Source organism: Haemorhous mexicanus, chromosome 5 (genome assembly GCF_027477595.1).
Source record: "Haemorhous mexicanus isolate bHaeMex1 chromosome 5, bHaeMex1.pri, whole genome shotgun sequence".
Taxonomy (NCBI): Eukaryota; Metazoa; Chordata; class Aves; order Passeriformes; family Fringillidae; genus Haemorhous; species Haemorhous mexicanus.
Genome location: NC_082345.1, coordinates 76,933,352 through 76,957,482, shown reverse-complemented (window position 1 = coordinate 76,957,482; position 24,131 = coordinate 76,933,352). Strand labels below are relative to the sequence as shown.

Sequence of the window (24,131 nt, the reverse complement as noted above, 5' to 3'; positions counted from 1 at the left end):
TATTTTATTTCTATTCTATTCTATTCTATTCTATTCTTTATTTTATTTTATTTTATTTTATTTTATTTTATTTTTTTTTTTTTATTCTATTCTATTTTTATTTTATTTTATTTTATTTTATTTTATTTTATTTTATTTTACTTTTTTTATTCTATTCTATTCTTTATTTTCTATTCTATTCTATTCTATTCTATTCTATTCTATTCTATTCTATTCTTTATTTTATTTTATTTTTTATTTGCTTTTATTCTATTCTATTCTATTTTATTCTATTCTATTCTATTCTATTCTTTATTTTATTTTATTTTATTTTATTTTTTTTTTTTTTTTATTCTATTCTATTCTTTATTTTATTTTATTTTATTTTATTTTACTTTTTTTTATTCTATTCTATTCTTTATTTTATTTTATTTTTAATTTGCTTCTATTCTATTCTATTCTATTCTATTCTATTCTATTCTATTCTATTCTAATTTTTATTTTATTTTATTTTATTTCTTCATTTCATCTTTCAATCTTTGGCAGATTTTATTTAAGGTTTTTAACAGTTTTTGGTGTTTTTTGAAATTATTTTCTTCGAAATCTTTTCAACCAATGGCTACAGATTCTATTTTTAATTTTTTTTTATTTTATTACTGATTTCCTATTTGATTTTTGGGAAGGTTTTTAACATTGCTGCCACTTTTTCTCTTTTTGTTATTTCCACTTTATTTTAAATTTTGGGGGGTTTGTATTTTTTCTCTCATTTCTGCATTTGAAGTTTATTTTTATTTTTTGGGGGGTGTGTTGGATTTTTATTGGTTTTTTCCCCATTTTTAATCAGATTAAATTTTAGGGGGGGAGTTTTTAATTACATTTTATTTTCAGTCCATTTTTATTTCATTTCTATCTTTATTTTTGTTTTTTTTGTTTTTTTTTTCTATTTTTAATTATTTTTTCTATTTTTGGGGAGCTTTTATTATTTTACTGAATAAAATAATTAATAAAATAATTAATTAAAATAAATAAAATATTTTTGGTGGGATTTTTCCCTATTTTGAATTATTTTTACATATCAGGAAGGCTTGGGGTTTATTGGATTTAATTTTATTTTCGTGGGGTTTTCTTTGTGCTTTTTTTGCTATTTTTATTTTTGGGTATTTTTATTTCATTTTATTTTTATTTTTTGTGGGGTTTTTTCTTTATTTTTTATTTTTGGGGGAGGTTTCATTTTTTATTTCGGTTTTTATTTGAATTATTGCTATTTCTATTTGCTGGAGTTTTTTATTATTTCATAATATTTTTATTATTTCCTATTGATTTATATTTTTAATTCTTTATTTCAATTTGAAATGATCACGATTTTGATTTGGTGGGGTTGATTTTTGGTGTGATTTCTTTATTTTTTATTATTTTGGAGCTTTTGTTTTATTTATTTCATTTTGTTTTATTTATTTCTTTTTTTTTCTTTATTTCATTTTGTTTTTTCTTTTATCTTTTATTTCTGTGGATTTTTTTTTTTTGTTTTGGTGTGTCTTTTATCAATTTTTCCTGTCCTGTGATTTTTTAATCTCTTTATTTTCTGACGTGATTTTTAATTTTGGGTGCCACGAACAAAACAAAGGAACCAAATTCACCCCCCAAACTCCGTCCACCGAGAACAAAAATTTCTCCTGTGCTGTACAAACCTCAATAAATGTTTGTGCATCAATCTAGAATCAATAATTCCATTTCTGTATCAATCTAGAATCAATATTTCCATTTGTGTATCAATCTATAATCAATATTTCCATTTGTGTATCAATCTAGAATCAATATTTCAATTTCTGTATCAATCTATAATCAATATTTCTATTTCTGTATCGATCTATAATCAATATTTCTCTGTGTGTATCAATCTATAATCAATATTTCTCTGTGTGTATCAATCTAGAATAAATATTTCTATTTCTGAATCGATCTATAATCAATATTTCTATTTCTGTATCGATCTAGAATCAATATTTTCACTTGTGTATCAATCTAGAATCAATATTTCCATTTGTGTATCAATCTATAATCAATATTTCTCTGTGTGTATCAATCTGTAATCAATATTTCCACTTGTGTATCAATCTAGAATCAATATTTCCATTTCTGTATCAATCTATAATCAAAATTTGTATTTGTGTATCAATCTATAATCAATATTTCCTTAGTGTATAAATCTATAATCAATATTTCTTTTTGTGCTTCAATCTGTAATAAACACTTCTCTGTGTGTATCAATCTATAATCAATATTTCCAATTGTGTATCGATCTGTAATCAATATTTGTATTTGTGTATCAATCTATAATAAACACTTCTGTGTGTGTATCAATCTAGAATCAATATTTCTATTTCTGTATCAATCTAGAATCACTATTTCTATTTCTGTATCACTCTAGAATCAATATTTCCACTTGTGTATCAATCTAGAATCAATATTTTTACTTGTGTATCAATCTATAATCAATATTTCCATTTGTGTATTGATCTATAATCAATATTTCCATTTCTGAATCAATCTGTAATAAACACTTCTATTTGTGTATCAATCTATAATCAATGTTTCCATTTGTGTACCAATCTAGAATCAATATTTCCATTTCTGTATCAATCTATAATAAGCCCTTCTAGGTGTGTACCAATCTATAATCAATATTTCCATTTGTGTATCAATCTAGAGTCAATATGTCTATTTCTGTATCAATCTATAATCAATATTTCCATTTCTGTATCAATCTGTAATAAACACTTCTCTGTGTGTATCAACCTATAATCAATATTTCCATTTCTGTATCAACTAATAATCAATATTTCTATTTGTGTATCAATCTAGAATCAATATTTCTATTTCTGGACCAATCTACAATAAACCCTTCTATTTCTGTATCAATCTATAATCAATATTTCAATTTGTGTATCAATCTATAATCAATATTTCCATTTGTGTATCAATCTATAATCAATATTTCCATTTGTGTATCAATCTGTAATCAATATTTGTATTTGTGTATCAATCTATAATCAATATTTCCATTTCTGTATCAATCTATAATCAATATTTCTATTTCTGTATCACTCTAGAATCAATATTTCCACTTGTGTATCAATCTATAATCAATATTTTTACTTGTGTATCAATCTATAATCAATATTTCCCTTTCTGTATCAATCTATAATCAATATTTCCATTTGTGTATTGATCTATAATCAATATTTCCATTTCTGAATCAATCTGTAATAAACACTTCTATTTGTGCATCAATCTATAATCAATATTTCCATTAGTGTACCAATCTAGAATAAATATTTCCATTTCTGTATCAATCTATAATAAGCCCTTCTAGGTGTGTACCAATCTATAATCAATATTTCCATTTGTGTATCAATCTAGAGTCAATATTTCCATTTCTGTATTAATCTGTAATAAACACTTCTCTGTGTGTATCAACCTATAATCAATATTTCCATTTCTGTATCAACCAATAATCAATATTTCCATTTGTGTATCAATCTAGAATCAATATTTCCATTTGTGTATCAATCTGTAATCAATATTTGTATTTGTGTATCAATCTATAATAAACAATTCTGTGTGTGTATCAATCTATAATCAATAATTCCATTTCTGTATCAATCTAGAATCAATATTTTCACTTGTGTACCAATCTATAATCAATGTTTCCATTTGTGAATCAATCTATAATCAATATTTCCCTTTCTGTACCAATCATCAATATTTTCACTTCTGTATCAATCTAGAATCAACAATTCCATTTGTGTATTGATCTATAATCAATATTTCCATTTCTGTATCAATCTGTAATAAACACTTCAATGTGTGTATCAATCTGTAATCAATATTTCTATTTCTGTATTAATCTAGAATCAATAATTCCATTTCTGTATCGATCTATAATCAATATTTCTCTGTGTGTATCAATCTAGAATCAATATTTCTATTTCTGTATCGATCTAGAATCAATATTTCCATTTGTGTATCAGTCTATAATCAATCTTTCTATTTCTGAATCAATCTATAATCAATCTTTCTATTTCTGTATCGATCTGTAATCAATATTTTCACTTGTGTATCAATCTAGAATCAATATTTCTATTTCTGTATCAATCTAGAATCAATATTTCCATTTCTGTATCAATCTATAATCAATATTTCAATTTCTGTATTAATCTATAATCAATATTTCTATGTGTGTATCAATCTAGAATCAATATTTCCATTTGTGTATCAATCTATAATCAATATTTCTATTTCTGAATCAATCTAGAATCAATATTTCCATTTCTGTATCAATCTATAATCAATATTTCAATTTCTGTATTAATCTATAATCAATATTTCTATGTGTGTATCAATCTAGAATCAATATTTCCATTTCTGTATCAATCTATAATCAATATTTCTATTTCTGAATCAATCTAGAATCAATATTTCCATTTCTGTATCAATCTGGAATCAATATTTCCATTTGTGTATCAATCTGTAATAAACACTTCTCTGTGTGTATCAATCTATAATCAATATTTCTATTTCTGTATTGATCTAGAATCAATATTTTCACTTGTGTATCAATCTATAATCAATATTTCTATTTGTGTATCAATCTATAATCAATATTTCCATTTGTGTATCGATCTATAATCAATATTTCTACTTCTGTATCAACCTATAGTCAATATTTTCATTTGTGGATCAATCTACAATCAATATTTGCATTTGTGAATCAATCTATAATCAATATTTCCATTTCTGTATCAACCTAGAATCAATATTTCTATTTGTGTATCAATCTGTAATCAATATTTGTATTTGTATATCAATCTGTAATAAACACTTCTCTGTGTGTATCAATCTATAATCAATATTTCTATTTGTGTATCACTCTAGAATCAATATTTCCCTTTCTGTATCAATCTATAATCAATATTTCTATTTCTGTATCGATCTGTAATCAATATTTCCACTTGTGTATCAACCTGTAATCACTATTTCTATTTCTGTATCAATCTAGAATCAATATTTCTATTTCTGAATCAATCTGTAATCAATATTTCTATTTCTGTATCAATCTAGAATCAATATTTCCATTTGTGTATCACTCTATAATCACTATTTCTATTTGTGTATCAATTTATAATCAATATTTCCATTTCTGTATCAATCTGTAATAAACACTTCTCTGTGTGTATCAATCTGTAATCACTATTTCTATTTCTGTATCACTCTATAATCAATATTTCCATTTGTGTGTCAATCTATAATCAATATTTCCATTTCTGTATCGATCTATAATCAATATTTCCACTTGAGTATCAATCTGTAATCAATATTTCCATTTCTGTATCAATCTATAATCAATATTTCTATTTGTGTATCAATCTAGAATCAATATTTCTATTTGTGTATCAATCTAGAATCAATATTTCCATTTGTGTATCAATCTATAATCAATATTTCTATTTGTGCTTCAATCTGTAATAAACACTTCTCTGTGTGTATCAATCTATAATCAATATTTCTATTTGTGTATCAATCTATAATCAATATTTCCATTTCTGTATCAATCTATAATCAATATTTCTATTTCTGTATTAATCTATAATCAATATTTTTATTTGTGTATCGATCTAGAATCAATATTTCCATTTGTGCATCAGTCTATAAGCAATATTTCTCTGTGTGTATCAATCTAGAATCAATATTTCTATTTCTGTATCAATCTAGAATCAATATTTCTATTTCTGTGTCAATCTAGAATCAATATTTCTATTTCTGTGTCAATCTATAATCAATATTTCCATTTGTGTATCAATCTATAATCAATATTTCCATTTGTGTATCAATTTATAATCAATATTTCCATTTCTGTATCAATCTATAATCAATATTCCTATTTCTGTGTCAATCTAGAATCAATATTTCTATTTCTGTGTCAATCTATAATCAATATTTCCATTTGTGTATCAATCTATAATCAATATTTCCATTTGTGTATCAATCTAGAATCAACATTTCCATTTCTGTATCGATCTATAATCAATATTTCCATTTCTGTATCAATCTGTAATCAATATTTCCATTTGTGTATCAATCTGTAATCAATATTTCCATTTGTGTATCAATCTATAATCAATATTTCTATTTCTGTGTCAATCGAGAATCAATATTTCTCTGTGTGTATCAATCTATAATCAATATTTCCATTTCTGTATCAACCTGCCCTGCAGGATGGGGATGCACCCCAAAATCAGGGACAATGGAACCCCCAGGCAGAGCCCGCACTCCCTGCTCTGGTTTAGGGGTGACCCCGAGGGGTTCCTGCCCTGCAGGATGGGGATGCACCCCAAAATCAGGGACAATGGAACCCCCAGGCAGAGCCTGCACTCTGAGCTCTGGTTTAGGGGTGACCCCGAGGGGTTCCTGCCCTGCAGGATGGGGATGCACCCCAAAATCAGGGACAATGGAACCCCCAGGCAGAGCCTGCACTCTGAGCTCTGGTTTAGGGGTGACCCCGAGGGGTTCCTGCCCTGCAGGATGGGGATGCACCCCAAAATCAGGGACAATGGAACCCCCAGGCAGAGCCTGCACTCCCTGCTCTGGTTTAGGGGTGACCCCGAGGGGTTCCTGCCCTGCAGGATGGGGATGCACCCCAAAATCAGGGACAATGGAACCCCCAGGCAGAGCCCGCACTCTGAGCTCTGGTTTAGGGGTGACCCCGAGGGGTTCCTGCCCTGCAGGATGGGGATGCACCCCAAAATCAGGGACAATGGAACCCCCAGGCAGAGCCCGCACTCCCTGCTCTGGTTTAGGGGTGAGGCTGGAATTCCACCCCAGTGGCACGAGGAGCTCTGGGCAGCCTTGGGAACCCCGGGGCTCCTGCAGGGACAAAAGGCACCTGGGCAAAAGTCAGCGCTTTTATTTACACATCCAGCAGCAGCAGGAGGAGGAGGAGGAGGAGGAGGAGGAGGAGGAGGAGGAGGAGACGAGGAAGAAGCTCCAGCTAAAGCAATGATTTATTGGGAATGGCAGCAAATCAAAGGGACAGTCCCTGCTTGTGCTCAGCACTTATCCCGGAATGCAGAGAGGGAGGCGGCCCTTCCAGTGGCTGTCCTTCTGTCCTTCTGTCCTTCTGTCCTTCCTAGTGGCTCTCTCCCTTCTTGCCCACTACCTGTGGGAGGAGAGAGCACAGTGAGCCTCCAGGACAGGCTCAGCTCTGGGCTTAGCCAGGCCGGGCTTACAGCTTCAGCTCAGGCCAGCCCGGCAGAAACATCCTTCCTCCCTCTACTCCTCTTCCTTCCCTCCAAAATTCACTTTTCCCCCCCGAAATTCCCTTTTTCTCCCCTCAAAAATCCCCATTCCCGCCCCCAAAATTCTCAATTTCCCACCCTGCAAAATTCTCTTTTCTTTTCCCCGAAATTCCCTTTTTCTCCCATCAAAATTCCCTTTTTTGAGGATTTTCCCCATTTGTTGGGGATTTAGGGGAGAAAAGGGGAATTTGGGGGAAAAAAAGAAGTGTTTTACAGGGGGAAAATGGTTATGTTGAGGAAAATGAAAAAAAAAAGATGGGAAAAGTGGGAAAAAAAGGGAGAAAAAAGGCAGGAAAATGAGGAGAAAGGAGAAAAATGGGGATTTGGGGGGAAAATGGGAAGAAATAGGCAAAGAAAAAGGGAAAAGTGGGAAAAACAGGAGAAAAAGGGGGAAAGAAGGGGAAAAGAAAGAAGGGGAAAAGAAGGGGGAAAAAAAGAGGGAAAAAGGGGAAAAGGAGGGGAAAAGGAGGGGAGAAGGAGGGGAAAAGGAGGGGAAAAAAGGGGAAAAGGAGGGGAAAAGGAGGGGAAAAGAAGGGGAAAAAAGGGGAAAAGGAGGGGAAAAGAAGGGGAAAAGAAGGGGAAAAGGAGGGGAAAAAAAGGGGAAAAAAGGGGAAAAGGAGGGGAAAAGAAGGGGAAAAGGAGGGGAGAAGGAGGGGAGAAGGAGGGGAGAAGGAGGGGAGAAGAAGGGGAGAAGAAGGGGAAAAGATGGAAAATGGAAAAACATGGGAAATATTGGGAAGAGAATGGGAAATGGCAAAAAAAATTGGAAAAGAATGGGAAGAGAATGGGAAAAAGCAAAAAAAATGGCAAATAATGGGAAGAGAATGGGAATGGGAAATGGCAAAAAAAAAAAATTGGAAAAGAAGGGGGGAAAGAATGTGCAAAAGGGGGACCTGAGCATTCAGCTGCTGAGCAATGGGACAGGATTTGGGAAAGAGAGGGGCTGAAGGAGCAGGGAGAGGAGGGGAGCTGAGCTGACCAGGCAGGAGATGCCCTGGATCAAGATCTAAATCTCCAATTTCTTTGGTGAGTATAACTTGGTAGGGCCTCGTGCGTTCAGCTCTCACCATTTCTTTGTACAAGGTGATCATTCAAGCCCTGCAGAGAGCTCAGAAGAAGGCAGGAGAAAGGGTTTGCCCTGAGGGTGGCAGGGAGGGTGTTCCCAGGTGTCAGCTCCCCAGCCCCCAGGGGCTCAGCAGGGCACTCACTCGTTTGAAGTCGTTCATGTTGGTGGCCTGCACTGGAGTGCCAATGAAGGTGAAGTACGTGATCCTCGTCGTCTCCTCGTCACCGTGATTGGACTGCACAAACAACTGAGGGGGAAAAGCCAAAAGGAGGATTGGCACGTCAGGGCAGCACTGACACCCAGGGCACAGCTGCTCCAGATGTGCCAGCTGAGCAAACGGCAGCTCTGGGACACACTGGGCAGCAGTGCCAGCCCCTGGGCTCTGAGTGCCAGGGCAGTGACACTGCTGGGGCACTCACAGTGACACTGCTCTGTGACCCACTGCACAGCAGTGCCAGCCCCTGGGCTCTGAGTGCCAGGGCAGTGACACTGCTGGGGCACTCACAGTGACACTGCTCTGTGACCCACTGCACAGCAGTGCCAGCCCCTGGGCTCTGAGTGCCACAGCAGTGACACTGCTCTGTGACCCACTGCACAGCAGTGCCAGCCCCTGGGCTCTGAGTGCCAGGGCAGTGACACTGCTGGGGCACTCACAGTGACACTGCTCTGTGACCCACTGCACAGCAGTGCCAGCCCCCTGGGCTCTGAGTGCCAGGGCAGTGAAGCTGCTCTGTGACACACTGCACAGCAGTGCCAGCCCCCTGGGCACTGAGTGCCAGGGCAGTGACACTGCTGGGGCACTCACAGTGACACTGCTCTGGGACCCACTGCACAGCAGTGCCAGCCCCTGGGCTCAGGGTGCCAGGGCAGTGACACTGCTGGGGCACTCACAGTGACACTGCTCTGTGACACACTGCACAGCAGTGCCAGCCCCTGGGCTCTGAGTGCCAGGGCAGTGACACTGCTCTGTGACCCACTGCACAGCAGTGCCAGCCCCCTGGGCTCTGAGTGCCACAGCAGTGACACTTCTCTGTGACCCACGGCACAGCAGTGCCAGCCCCCTGGGCTCTGAGTGCCAGGGCAGTGACACTGCTGGGGCACTCACAGTGACACTGCTCTGTGACCCACTGCACAGCAGTGCCAGCCCCTGGGCTCAGGGTGCCAGGGCAGTGACACTGCTCTGTGACCCACTGCACAGCAGTGCCAGCCCCTGGGCTCTGAGTGCCAGGGCAGTGACACTGCTGGGGCACTCACAGTGACACTGCCCTGTGACCCACTGCACAGCAGTGCCAGCCCCTGGGCTCTGAGTGCCACAGCAGTGACACTGCTGGGGCACTCACAGTGACACTGCTCTGGGACCCACTGCACAGCAGTGCCAGCCCCTGGGCTCAGAGTGCCAGGGCAGTGACACTGCTGGGGCACTCACAGTGACACTGCTCTGTGACCCACTGCACAGCAGTGCCAGCCCCTGGGCTCTGAGTGCCAGGGCAGTGACACTGCTGGGGCACTCACAGTGACACTGCTCTGTGACCCACTGCACAGCAGTGCCAGCCCCCTGGGCTCAGGGTGCCAGGGCAGTGACACTGCTCTGTGACCCACTGCACAGCAGTGCCAGCCCCTGGGCTCTGAGTGCCAGGGCAGTGACACTGCTCTGTGACCCACTGCACAGCAGTGCCAGCCCCTGGGCTCTGAGTGCCACAGCAGTGACACTTCTCTGTGACCCACTGCACAGCAGTGCCAGCCCCTGGGCTCTGAGTGCCAGGGCAGTGACACTGCTGGGGCACTCACAGTGACACTGCTCTGTGACCCACGGCACAGCAGTGCCAGCCCCCTGGGCTCTGAGTGCCAGGGCAGTGACACTGCTCTGTGACCCACTGCACAGCAGTGCCAGCCCCTGGGCTCTGAGTGCCACAGCAGTGACACTGCTCTGTGACCCACGGCACAGCAGTGCCAGCCCCTGGGCTCTGAGTGCCAGGGCAGTGACACTGCTCTGTGACCCACTGCACAGCAGTGCCAGCCCCGGGGCTCTGAGTGCCAGGGCAGTGACACTGCTCTGTGACCCACTGCACAGCAGTGCCAGCCCCGGGGCTCTGAGTGCCAGGGCAGTGACACTGCTGGGGCACTCACAGTGACACTGCTCTGGGACCCACTGCACAGCAGTGCCAGCCCCCTGGGCTCTGAGTGCCAGGGCAGTGACACTGCTGGGGCACTCACAGTGACACTGCTCTGTGACCCACTGCACAGCAGTGCCAGCCCCTGGGCTCAGGGTGCCAGGGCACAGAGGCTCCCCGAGGCCCTGGGGCACTCACAGTGACACTGTTGACGTTCTGGAACTTGACGTAGCGCAGCTGGACGATGCCATCCTCCCGGATGTCCTCGGGGCCCAGCTGCAGCGCCTGCGTGGGCTCGCTGCGCTCCGCCTCCTCAAAGTCCATGGAGCGCGGCAGGTTGATGAAGATCTTGATGGATTTGGGCCCCTGCCCTGGGACACAGACAGGGACATGAGAGTGGCAGGACCCAGGCCAGGGCATTGGGCACACTGGGCTACTATCAACCATGGGGAAGCTTGCAGTGAATGCCACTGCAGCCTGCAGCTGCAGCCAGGTGTCCCTCTGCAGGCTACCAGCTATAAACACTTCTATGAGTGTGTCACGCTGCAATAAACACTGCTACCTGTGTGTCACACTGCAATAAACACTGCTACCTGTGTGTCACTGCAATAAACACTGCTACCTGTGTGTCACACTGCAATAAACACTGCTACCTGTGTGTCACACTGCAATAAACACTGCTACCTGTGTGTCACACTGCAATAAACACTGCTATGAGTGTGTCACACTGCAATAAACACTGCTACCTGTGTGTCACACTGCAATAAACACTGCTACCTGTGTGTCACACTGCAATAAACACTGCTATGAGTGTGTCACTGCAATAAACACTGCTACCTGTGTGTCACTGCAATAAACACTGCTACCTGTGTGTCACTGCAATAAACACTGCTACCTGTGTGTCACTGCAATAAACACTGCTACCTGTGTGTCACTGCAATAAACACTGCTACCTGTGTGTCACATTGCAATAAACACTGCTATGAGTGTGTCACTGCAATAAACACTGCTATGAGTGTGTCACACTGCAATAAACACTGCTACCTGTGTGTCACACTGCAATAAACACTGCTACCTGTGTGTCACACTGCAATAAACACTGCTACCTGTGTGTCACTGCAATAAACACTGCTACCTGTGTGTCACTGCAATAAACACTGCTACCTGTGTGTCACACTGCAATAAACACTGCTATGAGTGTGTCACACTGCAATAAACACTGCTACCTGTGTGTCACACTGCAATAAACACTGCTACCTGTGTGTCACACTGCAATAAACACTGCTGCCTGTGTGTCACACTGCAATAAACACTGCTACCTGTGTGTCACACTGCAATAAACACTGCTATGAGTGTGTCACTGCAATAAACACTGCTACCTGTGTGTCACTGCAATAAACACTGCTACCCGTGTGTCACACTGCAATAAACACTGCTACCTGTGTGTCACGCTGCAATAAACACTGCTCTGAGTGTGACACACTGCAATAAACACTGCTCTGAGTGTGACACACTGCAATAAACACTGCTACCTGTGTGTCACACTGCAATAAACACTGCTCTGAGTGTGACACACTGCAATAAACACTGCTACCTGTGTGTCACTGCAATAAACACTGCTACCCGTGTGTCACACTGCAATAAACACTGCTACCTGTGTGTCACTGCAATAAACACTGCTACCTGTGTGTCACACTGCAATAAACACTGCTATGAGTGTGTCACACTGCAATAAACACTGCTACCTGTGTGTCACACTGCAATAAACACTGCTACCTGTGTGTCACTGCAATAAACACTGCTACCTGTGTGTCACTGCAATAAACACTGCTACCTGTGTGTCACACTGCAATAAACACTGCTACCTGTGTGTCACTGCAATAAACACTGCTACCTGTGTGTCACACTGCAATAAACACTGCTATGAGTGTGTCACACTGCAATAAACACTGCTACCTGTGTGTCACACTGCAATAAACACTGCTACCTGTGTGTCACTGCAATAAACACTGCTACCTGTGTGTCACTGCAATAAACACTGCTACCTGTGTGTCACACTGCAATAAACACTGCTATGAGTGTGTCACACTGCAATAAACACTGCTACCTGTGTGTCACACTGCAATAAACACTGCTACCTGTGTGTCACACTGCAATAAACACTGCTACCTGTGTGACACTGCAATAAACACTGCTACCTGTGTGTCACACTGCAATAAACACTGCTACCTGTGTGTCACACTGCAATAAACACTGCTACCTGTGTGTCACTGCAATAAACACTGCTACCTGTGTGTCACTGCAATAAACACTGCTACCTGTGTGTCACACTGCAATAAACACTGCTACCTGTGTGTCACACTGCAATAAACACTGCTGCCTGTGTGTCACACTGCAATAAACACTGCTACCTGTGTGTCACACTGCAATAAACACTGCTACCTGTGTGACACTGCAATAAACACTGCTACCCGTGTGTCACACTGCAATAAACACTGCTACCTGTGTGTCACACTGCAATAAACACTGCTATGAGTGTGTCACACTGCAATAAACACTGCTACCCGTGTGTCACTGCAATAAACACTGCTACCTGTGTGTCACACTGCAATAAACACTGCTATGAGTGTGTCACACTGCAATAAACACTGCTACCTGCGTGTCACACTGCAATAAACACTGCTACCCGTGTGTCACACTGCAATAAACACTTCTATGAGTGTGTCACACTGCAATAAACACTGCTACCTGTGTGTCACTGCAATAAACACTGCTACCTGTGTGTCACACTGCAATAAACACTGCTACCTGTGTGTCACTGCAATAAACACTGCTGCCTGTGTGTCACACTGCAATAAACACTGCTACCTGTGTGTCACTGCAATAAACACTGCTACCTGTGTGTCACTGCAATAAACACTGCTACCTGTGTGTCACACTGCAATAAACACTGCTACCTGTGTGTCACTGCAATAAACACTGCTACCTGTGTGTCACTGCAATAAACACTGCTACCTGTGTATCAAACTAGAGTAAATACCTCTGTATCAATCCAGAAGAAAGATTTCCATTTGTGCATCAAACTACAACTGCTATTTGCTTATCAATCGACAAGAAATCTATGTGGGCATCAAACGGTAAGAAATACTTTATCAATTTACAGCAAATACTTCTAGCTGTGTATCAAATGACAATAAACACTTTGATTTGCGTATCAATCTATCAGGAATACTTCTCTGTGTGTATCAACCGATAAGAAATACTTTGTGCATCAATCTATAGGAAATCCTTTGATTTGTGTGTCAAATGTCTGCCCTCAGTCAATGAGAAATCATTCTGCCTGCAGCACTCACCATTGTCTGGCCCCTGAAGTTTCATAGAGTAAAGCTTGACAGGCTGACTAAAAGCTACAGTGATAAGCAGCTGTGGAGGGAAAAAAACCACAGTTACACACTGGTTTAGCTGTGGAGGGAAAAAAACACAATTACCCACTGGTTTCTGCACTTGGAACCAACTCAGCTCAGGAGACAGGGAAAAGGCAGCTGTGGAGGAGAATGCTGTGGGCACTGCCCCCAGCTCCACACATCCTGCCCTTATTGCCCAGGAAATGCTCCTGTGCCTGGAGCCAGGCCCAGCACACCCTCTCCTGCAGGCTCCAGCCCCTCAGGAGACCCCTGGAGCCAGGCCCAGCACACCCTCTCCTGCAGGCTCCAGCCCCTCAGGAGGAGACCCCTGGAGCCAGGCCCAGCACACCCTCTCCTGCAGGCTCCAGCCCCTCAGGAGACCCCTGGAGCCAGGCCCAGCACACCCTCTCCTGCAGGCTCCAGCCCCTCAGGAGGAGAGCCCTGGAGCCAGGCCCAGCACACCCTCTCCTGCAGGCTCCAGCCCCTCAGGAGGAGATCCCTGGAGCCAGGCCCAGCACACCCTCTCCTGCAGGCTCCAGCCCCTCAGGAGGAGAGCCCTGGAGCCAGGCCCAGCACACCCTCTCCTGCAGGCTCCAGCCCCTCAGGAGGAGATCCCTGGAGCCAGGCCCAGCACACCCTCTCCTGCAGGCTCCAGCCCCTCAGGAGGAGATCCCTGGAGCCAGGCCCAGCACACCCTCTCCTGCACGCTCCAGCCCCTCAGGAGGAGATCCCTGGAGCCAGGCCCAGCACACCCTCTCCTGCAGGCTCCAGCCCCTCAGGAGACCCCTGGAGCCAGGCCCAGCACACCCTCTCCTGCAGGCTCCAGCCCCTCAGGAGGAGATCCCTGGAGCCAGGCCCAGCACACCCTCTCCTGCAGGCTCCAGCCCCTCAGGAGGAGATCCCTGGAGCCAGGCCCAGCACACCCTCTCCTGCAGGCTCCAGCCCCTCAGGAGAGCCCTGGAGCCAGGCCCAGCACACCCTCTCCTGCAGGCTCCAGCCCCTCAGGAGGAGATCCCTGGAGCCAGGCCCAGCACACCCTCTCCTGCAGGCTCCAGCCCCTCAGGAGACCCCTGGAGCCAGGCCCAGCACACCCTCTCCTGCAGGCTCCAGCCCCTCAGGAGGAGATCCCTGGAGCCAGGCCCAGCACACCCTCTCCTGCAGGCTCCAGCCCCTCAGGAGGAGACCCCTGGAGCCAGGCCCAGCACACCCTCTCCTGCAGGCTCCAGCCCCTCAGGAGGAGATCCCTGGGGCCAGGCCCAGCACACCCTCTCCTGCAGGCTCCAGCCCCTCAGGAGATCCCTGGAGCCAGGCCCAGCACACCTGCTCGTCGCAGTCAGACTCCAGGTAGGAGGAGTCCTTGCGCAGGCAGTTCTCGAAGCCGTGCTCATCGCTCTCGTTGAGGCACTCGCAGCCAGCCTTGTTGATGAAGGGCAGCAGATCCATCTGGGGACAGAGAGCACAGCTGTTCACAGCTGGGACAGCCACGGCATGGCACACAGAACGACCAGGGAGATTCTTCATGCTTAGTAAACATCTACATGTCAATATTTACATTTTCTCTGGGAAAGAAAGCCCAGACAAGTGATTTTCTTGGGCAGCACTGCCTGAAACCCAACTATTTGAAAACCGTGGATTTTCAACACCCGAGCTGCACAAGCACTCCCCCAGAGCTCTGGGGATGTACTCACGTATCCTTTGGGGATGTCTGTGTCTTCGCTGTTGCCAGGATCGTTCTCCAGGTGCTGTTTGATTTTGTCCTCCAAGCCCACGGCATCTGCTCCCTGGTACTGGTCGATGCGCACTTTGTTCCGGAAGAACAGGAACGTGGGCGTCGCTGAGATGTTGTTGGTGGCAGCCGTGCCCTGGGAGCAGATGTGACACCCCATCAGTGCTTCCGTCAGTCTCACCTGCACCACTGGCAGCTACCTAGTCCCATATTTCTCCCTAGGAGGGATTTAGCTCTCCCAGTTTGGGACAAGTCACTGGCAAGGCTCCTGTGTGGCAGCAGGCACAGCGAGAGGCACAGACACCGCTGGAGCCTTTCCCTCCCCATTCCCTGGTTCTCCTGTCCCATCCTGCCCCAGCCCCTTCCCAGGCAGGAGGGTTCTGGAGCCTTTCCCTCTCCCCATTCCCTGGTTCTCCTGTCCCATCCTGCCCCAGCCCCTTCCCAGGCAGGAGGGCTCTGGAGCCTTTCCCTCCCCTCTCCCCATTCCCTGGTTCTCCTGTCCCATCCTGCCCCAGCCCCTTCCCAGGCAGGAGGGTTCTGGAGCCTTTCCCTCCTCTCTCCCCATTCCCTGGTTCTCCTGTCCCATCCTGCCCCAGCCCCTTCCCAGGCAGGAGGGTTCTGGAGCCTTTCCCTCCCCTCTCCCCATTCCCTGGTTCTCCTGTCCCATCCTGCCCCAGCCCCTTCCCAGGCAGGAGGGTTCTGGAGCCTTTCCCTCCCCTCTCCCCATTCCCTGGTTCTCCTGTCCCATCCTGCCCCAGCCCCTTCCCAGGCAGGAAGGTTCTGGAGCCTTTCCCTCCCCTCTCCCCATTCCCTGGTTCTCCTGTCCCATCCTGCCCCAGCCCCTTCCCAGGCAGGAGGCTTCTGGAGCCCTTCCCTCCCCATTCCCTGGTTCTCCTGTCCCATCCTGCCCCAACCCCTTCCCAGGCAGGAGGCTTCTGGAGCCTTTCCCTCCTCTCTCCCCACTCCCTGGTTCTCCTGTCCCATCCTGCCCCAACCCCTTCCCAGGCAGGAGGCTTCTGGAGCCTTTCCCTCCCCATTCCCTGGTTCTCCTGTCCCATCCTGCCCCAGCCCCTTCCCAGGCAGGAGGGTTCTGGAGCCTTTCCCTCCCCATTCCCTGGTTCTCCTGTCCCATCCTGCCCCAGCCCCTTCCCAGGCAGGAGGGTTCTGGAGCCTTTCCCTCTCCATTCCCTGGTTCTCCTGTCCCATCCTGCCCCAGCCCCTTCCCAGGCAGGAAGGTTCTGGAGCCTTTCCCTCCCCATTCCCTGGTTCTCCTGTCCCATCCTGCCCCAGCCCCTTCCCAGGCAGGAGGGCTCTGGAGCCTTTCTCTCCCCTCTCCCTGGTTCTCCTGTCCCATCCTGCCCCAGCCCCTTCCCAGGCAGGAAGGTTCTGGAGCCTTTCCCTCCCCACTCCCTGGTCCTCCCTCCCCGGGCAGCAGGAGGGTTCTGGAGCACACACCTGGCACTGGTGCACGTCCACCTCCAGGAAGGTTGCCTGTGGGTATTTGTTGCTCAGGGCGTTGAAGGCGGGCGCGATCCGCAGGCAAGGGCCGCACCTGTGGGCAGAGGGACACTCCCACTGAATTTCACTGCTGGTGTCTTTTTCAGTGCCCACCCCAAAAATGGGATTAGAAAGTTCCTGCTCTTCCTGAGAGCCTGCTGTAAAATCAGCCTCTCTACCCGGCTGCCAGCTGCTGATACAATGAAGGATGACATTTGGGAATCTGCAATTTATTGTCTTTATTTACAATAAAGTGTTACAAAGGAGAGCAAAAAAAATACTCCTATCATTAGTCCATCCTGGGAAAAAATTATATTGACGTACAACTTAAATATTTAATGGTCAACATGTAGCCCATTGTTCCCACAACAAATCTCATTTACACCTGTAACCAGTTATTCCCATATTTATTTGGCCCTGGGAGGACAGAGTTGGTTTCATTGCATTGCCTTGGATGAAAATGCGTATTTTTTACAAAAGTGTAGCAAGTGCTCAGCGGCACCAATTCCTGTAAAGGGAGTTTCTCACTGAGAAAGAGAAACAAAAAGTGGAATAAAAAAACCCTGACGTAGAAAATTGGCAAAAAACCACCCATAACTAAGAGGCAGCAGCCAAAAAATAATGAGGTGCCCTATGAACCCCCAAAGCCCCGAGATTATCACTATTCTCCCTAATTTCACAAATTAACAGGAATAATTCAGATGTCGAGGTTTATTTGGTGACAAATTCGTTCCGATTTCACCACAGCTGCACCTCCCTGCTGAGCAGGGGAAAAAGGATAATCCACTTGTCCTGGGCAAACGGGGTGCGGATCCAGCCAAGTTTTATGGGATAAAAGATGTTTTCCCAAGTTTTTAGGTGGTTTCAGCGTTGTCCGTGCCTTGTACCCATCAGTTTCCTGCCCTTTAACGGGGCTTTAAACCAGCGCAGCCCCTGCTCCCTCAGAGCGCCTGAGACTGGCGGGTCCGCGGGCAGTGGGTTCGGCGGGAAAACCGGGAATTTATCCCCGGAGCCGGGAACACGGAGTTAAAAATCACGGAACTTAGAAAGGCGCTGATGCTGCGGCTGCACTGACGCGTTCCGGAGCGCCCCTCACGCTGCAAACCGCGCCGGGGAACCCCCGATAAAACCACGGGAACAGCGGAGCCCTTCCCGGAGCCTGAGGCGGGACGGGCGCGCAGGAGCCGCACCCCGCCCTCACTCACCCCCTCATGGTGAACTTCACCACGGCCAGGCGGGAGCCGGCGGCGCTCAGCTCGGGCTGGAACTCGGTGTCGTTGGCGATCACCTTCACGCCCGCCATGGCCGCGGGCCCCGGTGGCGGTGCCGGGTGCGATGTGCAGCGTCACGGCGGGCAGGACGCCCGGCATGCACCGCTGGGACGGGCGCAGGCGCGGCCGCCCCGCTCCGCTCCCGCCCGGCCGCCATCTTGGGGCAGGGCAGCGCGGGGCGCAGCGACGCCGCCGGCGGCCATCTTGGGAACGGGCAGCGACGCCGCCGGCGGCCATCTTGGGAACGGGCAGCGACGCCACCGGCGGCCATCTTGGGAACGGGCAAGCCGTGAGGGCGCGACGCCCCGGCGGCCATTTTGGGAACGGGCAAGCCGTGAGGGCGCGACGCCCCGGCGGCCATTTTGGGAACGGGCAAGCGCGGGAATTCCGTGAGGGGAGACGCGGCTTTCAATATTAACATAAAAATGTAGTATTAGTTTCGTCCTTAACTCGTTTTTTGGTGACGTTATGGGGATGGCCCTTCTGTCTTGCAGGCAGAACTGATGTCAATTTTTGTCACTTTACTTAAATTATGTTTTTTAATAAAGTCGCGCTGTCGCGATACGGAAAAGAATTCTGAAATAAACGCTGAAGCCAAAAAGGGGAGAAATAAGAGATAAGTGCTTGTAATAACCACAAAATAAAACCAAAATTAAATCCAGGAATTTCTCCGACCCCATTTGCAGCGTCATTCCTGACAACTTCCCAACGTACTTTAGAACACAACATAATGTCACTTCAAGATTTTCCTGCTAAATACGAGGAATATACCCAGCACTCTGCCGTCGCCTGCTGTAATTCAAAAGCCTTGCAGTAATCTCTAATTAACGAATTAATTTTTTAAGCAAGTAATCACCGGTCGCTTCCCGGCGCGCCCTCAGCGTCACCCGGGGGTTTGCACGGCGGCGGCACCTTGCCGTCAAGTGCGCCGGCCGGAGCTTTGCGCCAGTGTCGCGGGACGCGCTGTCATCCGGCCGCTGCCGCACCGAGCGCGGCGGGGCCGCGGCGCCCGGGACACGTGAGGGCCGGGACAGCCACCGGCACCGGGACCGGCACCGGGACCGAACAGGTGCGACCGGGGACCGGGGAGGGAGAGCGGCTCGCTGCCAGCGGGAGCGTGGGGCGAGCCCGCGGCTGTCCGCAGGCCCCGCAGCATCCGCTGCGCCGGGAGCGCTGAGGAGGCTGCGGCAGCGGGAGGCGCAGGGACGCGGGCGTTCCGGGACCGACACTCGGGCCGGAGCCCAGGGAGCCCGGGACACCGGTAACGGAGCAGGATGGGATTTGGAATTCCGTCAGGGTTCACCTCAAAGCGAGCACCGGGTTATTAATGGATGGAGGTTTCCATCGCTGCTAACGGAGCCTTACCTAAGGAGAGGCTCCTGGCAGGAATGGATCCTCTGAGGGGCTTAAATGCCTTTTAATGCCGATTTTTTGCTACCTCGCCGCCTTCCCCGGTTTTATTTCCCTTTCCTGTGCCAGACCGGGTGCTCTCGGCACCCAGGAATGGGATTTGGAGTGCTCCAGCTGCTTTGGATAACTGTCTCTTGTGACAGTTCGAAACAGGAGAAATTACTGTGGCTTCAGTGTCTCATCAAATTAAGCACCGGGAAAACCTGCAAGTGGCTTCCGAAGGTGGTAATTAACTCCAGTCTCGTGTCCCAAATTAGTGTTTTGTTCTCTGTGTAGGTTTGGAAGCTCCTGCATACCCAGGGAAGGTGTTCTCATTGTATTCTCCCTCCCTCAAAGGTCCCTTCTCTCCATCCCTAAGTAACAACTAGAACGTTTAACCTGTCATTAAATTTAAAATCATTACATTTTCCCAAAATGCATAAATAACCCATTCATAGCTAAATTATACTATTTAACACTATTTAGTGCTGTTTATTCGTATTTTGGGGGCAGATTGTTAGAGTGTGCACACATATCCTGGGATGAATTCCTTCCTTACTGGAAATACAAGTGTTTGGGAAGAGCTACAGAAGTGGGGTTCCTTCTGTTTCACCTCTTCCTCCCGTGGGTTTGTTCTATCTGGGGGCTTTTCTGGCTGTAAAAATCCACGCTGTGGATTTCTGGGTAGACAGCTTGCAGAGGGGTTTGGCTGAGTCTTGGATTCAGTGTACTTGAAAAATCAGTTTAGTGGCTTTACTGAAATAGGAACTGATCCGGGATTATTACATGTGCCTAAGTCCCACCTTCAAGCAGAGCAGCTCAAAGAGTCACTGCGTTGTTCTGCCAGGTTAACACATTCGTTAACTTTTTTTTTTTTTGGTTCATTTCCTCGTTTAAATAATTGCTTTCTGTTGAAATATTTTTAAAATCCTGGTTTTGGAAGGTGTTTTCCACGTACCTGCTTCATTGTGTTTGGGGAGGAAACCCAGGATTTTGGGACTTGTGGACAGAGACAAATTTACCCCGTGGAGACACAAGTATTACCAGGAGGAATTGCTCTGGTGGCATCTCCATTTTGTGTTTGCAAGTTCCCTTTTCTGCAGAACACAGAGGGTTTGGGGCAGTTCTGAGTGGTGGCACTTGGTGTGCAGTCATTCCCTGCCTGCTTTTGGGCCCCTTTGGCACTGGGACAGTGCTGATTTGCTCCTGTACTTTGTCATCACTGATGTCAAAAAATGGAATTATTGATTGTTTTCGGACAAAAAGGGATTTTGGTGCTGCCAGGGGCTGCACTGGGTGTGTGCTGGGGCTAAGCTCTGCAATCCAAATTCCTGGGGAATTAAGATGTGGCTTTTCCTGAAAAGGAAGTTCTTTCTGAAGGCCTTGCGCTGCCACAGTCCAAAACTAGAAGGAAAGAGGTAGTTCTGCTTTTTCCTCTCTCTCCCAGAGCCTTGCTGTGAAATGTTCTGAGAGCTGCCTTTGAAATGGGACTGTCAGGGGGGTTGATAATGTGGTTTCTGCATGGAAAATCTGGGATCTCTTTGGGTTAGTTGTGTGCTGGTGCTTTTGTATGTTGTAATATCCTCCTGTATGTTCCTTTTGAAAATTCCCTTTATTCCGAGTGTGTGGCTTGGGAAGTGTTCACAAGTGGCTTGAAATGCAGAGTTGTTAAGTGCAGGATCTCAAGCAGCCATGCTGGCCCCAGCAGGGGACTTTCTGTATTTATTTAAAAATGCAGCTGTTTTTGACAGCCCGGTGACACAGGAACACTGTGACCTGTTCCCTGAACTGGGAGCAGTAGGACAGCAGAAGGGATTTTTGTGTTGCTCGTTGGTGTTTTTCAGCTCTGCTTTAGTCATTTTTGGTTTGTTTCCTCACAGAAATTGACTGGGTATTTCTGTTTGCTGTGGGCGGTTTTGTTCTTGTTGTTGATTATTTGCATTTTGTTCTGCTGCATCTGGGCACTTTATTCCTGCTTTTATTCCGTTTCTATAATGATTTCCCTGCAAATGAAGCCTGGTTTAATTGTAGCTCTTGGTTTGTTTAAAATGTTGTTTAAAATGCTGAATTAATTTCTCTTCCTGTGTTGTGATGGTCCAGACAGAGCAATTGATCCAGCATTGCATAACAATTAACTCTGCAGGGCCAGGTGTGGTTTGCAATGGGCAGAAACACTGGATTTTTGGTCTGTATTGATCCTGATCATCACATTCGAGCTCTTAATTAAATAGCTTTTAGTGAAGATGGGCCAGCGGGCTGCCAGAAATGAGCTGCTTCCCTGGGAAGGGTCATTTGATGTGATCTCACTGATTTGGGGATGTGGATTTTGTGGAAACCCCAGAGCTGATCCCTGGCTTGTCAGGAGCCTCCCGGGAGCCATGTGTAATCCTTAGCCATTCATTACCCTGCCCTTGCTCGCTCCCTTCCCCCTTTTTTCCAGGGACACAGTCCCGTTCCAGTTCTCTGGCTGCAGAGGGTGGCAGCACTCATCAAATGGAGTAACAACTCCTGTGCTTTTACATGCATGAGAAATGACAGGGATTCCTGTTGGGATAGATCGGGGTGCTACCACAGGTTGTGCAGGTCGGAGTGACCTTTATTTTTCTGTCATAATTCAGATTTATTCCCTCTGAAGTGCTGTGAAAACCCCGTGTATATAGCTATTAAAAACCCCACAAAACCACACATGCTTTAAAATAGTTCTTCCACAAATCCTGCCTGTTTTGGTGTGCTCATGCTCCTCTAAATCAGAGCTCTGCTTTGAGCTGGGGTGAGTTCCGAGCAGAAACCTCCACAAGATAATCCACAAGGAGTGTTTGGTTATTAATTTAACACGACCTTTTCACCGATAAGAAAACCTCAGTTCTAAAAGCATGGAAGTGCTGGGCAAGCTGGGAATGTTGCTACCACAAACAGAGGGTTGTTGTGGGGTTTAAATCTTGTGCAAATTCAAGTGGGTTTTATTGCCACAACTTGAGTTTCTATTCCCAGTCTTTGAGACCGTTTTGGCCCGGGGACAAGTGAAATTCCACAGTGTTTTTTGTGTCAATATGTTCAGAATATCCAAAACGTTGCTGTAAGGATAGTGCTGGACCCATTTCCTGCTGGAGAGTGGCCAGCATCCAGTTTGTCAGTGGATTATACAAGGCTGATTTCACCTAAGGCAGGATATTCCATATTCCAGCATGAATGTCTGTGTAGCAGGGGCATAACAACATCAGGGGTATAAAAACCGCTTCAGCCTCAGGGCTTAAAACATTTGTAACTTCAAAATTACTCTAAAAAGAGAGGTTTGGGCAAAAATCCTTGTGTGCACAGGGATGTGCTGTTCGGCCCTCACCTTTTACTCTTGGTTTGAAGGATAATATTTTGGATTTTGAGAGACTGCAGCCTTCCCCCGTCCCCCATAATGTAAATAAACAGCACCATTGCCTCATACCTGGGGGGTCATGTCTGTCTGTCCGTCTGCTGCTCCCCATCTGCTGCATCCTGGGATGTCCCAAATGTGAGGGGAAAATGGTGGGAACCATGAGGGGGCAGAGTGGCAGGGACGGGAGGGGACAAGATGGCAGAAACATGAGGGGAAAGAGCAGGAAATGTGAGGGGAAAGATGGCAAAAACATGAGGGAAAAGAGCGGGAAACATGAGGGGAAAGATGGCAAAACGTGAGGGAAAAAGAGCAGGAAATGTGAGGGGAAAGATGGCAAAAACCTGAGGGGAAAAGAGCAGGAAACGTGAGGGAAAAGATGGCAAAAACCTGAGGGGAAAAGAGCAGGAAATATAAGGGGGAAAGGGTGGGAAACACACGGGGACAGAATGGCAGAGACAAGAGAGGACAAGATGAAACATGAAGGGGAAAACGAGGTAAAAAAGAATAGAAACGTGAGGGGGGAAAAGAGGGCAAAACGTGAATAAAAAAGGGTAGGAAACACGAGAGCAAAAGATGGGAAAAACATGAGGGAAAAAGAGCAGGAAATGTGAGGGGAAAACACAGAAAAACATGAGGGTTAAAGGATGGGAAACATGAGGGGAGAAGATGGCAAAAACATGAGGGGAAAAGAGCAGGAAACATGAGGGGAAAAGGGCAGGGAGCATGAGGGGAAAGGAGTGGGAAACCTGAGGGGAAAAGAGCAGGAAACAGGGGAAAAAAGCAGGAAGCATGAGGAGGAAAGATAGAAAAACATGAGGGGGAAAGGGTGGGAAACGTGAGGGGAAAAGAGCAGGAAATATAAGGGGAAAAGGGTGGGAAACATGAGGGGAAAAGATGGCAAAAACATGAGGGGAAAAGAGCAGGAAACCTGAGGGGAAAAGAGCGGGAAACCTGAGAGGAAAA

At 45.8% G+C, this 24,131-nt stretch overlaps 2 protein-coding genes across 7 annotated transcripts in view; one reads left to right on the top strand and one right to left on the bottom strand.

Moving 5' to 3' along the window:
* Window positions 1–6,928: 6,928 nt before the first annotated feature.
* Window positions 6,929–18,502, bottom strand: TXNL1 (thioredoxin like 1). The gene is made up of 8 exons (XM_059847771.1): window positions 18,344–18,502; window positions 17,097–17,193; window positions 15,604–15,777; window positions 15,236–15,358; window positions 13,865–13,934; window positions 10,710–10,882; window positions 8,543–8,647; window positions 6,929–7,195 (listed from the first exon to the last, which is right to left on the bottom strand). The coding sequence occupies exons 1-8, from the start codon at window positions 18,439–18,441 to the stop codon at window positions 7,166–7,168; spliced, it is 870 nt and encodes a 289-aa protein (XP_059703754.1). The 5' UTR covers window positions 18,442–18,502; the 3' UTR covers window positions 6,929–7,165.
* An 839-nt stretch (window positions 18,503–19,341) lies between these two features.
* WDR7 (WD repeat domain 7) overlaps window positions 19,342–24,131 on the top strand; it is a 46,523-nt gene continuing 41,733 nt past the window's right edge. For all 6 annotated transcript variants that reach the window (XM_059847767.1, XM_059847769.1, XM_059847768.1 and 3 more), the window contains exon 1: window positions 19,342–19,478. The gene's annotated coding sequence lies outside the window, so the exon portion shown is untranslated. The remainder of the gene's footprint in view (window positions 19,479–24,131) is intronic.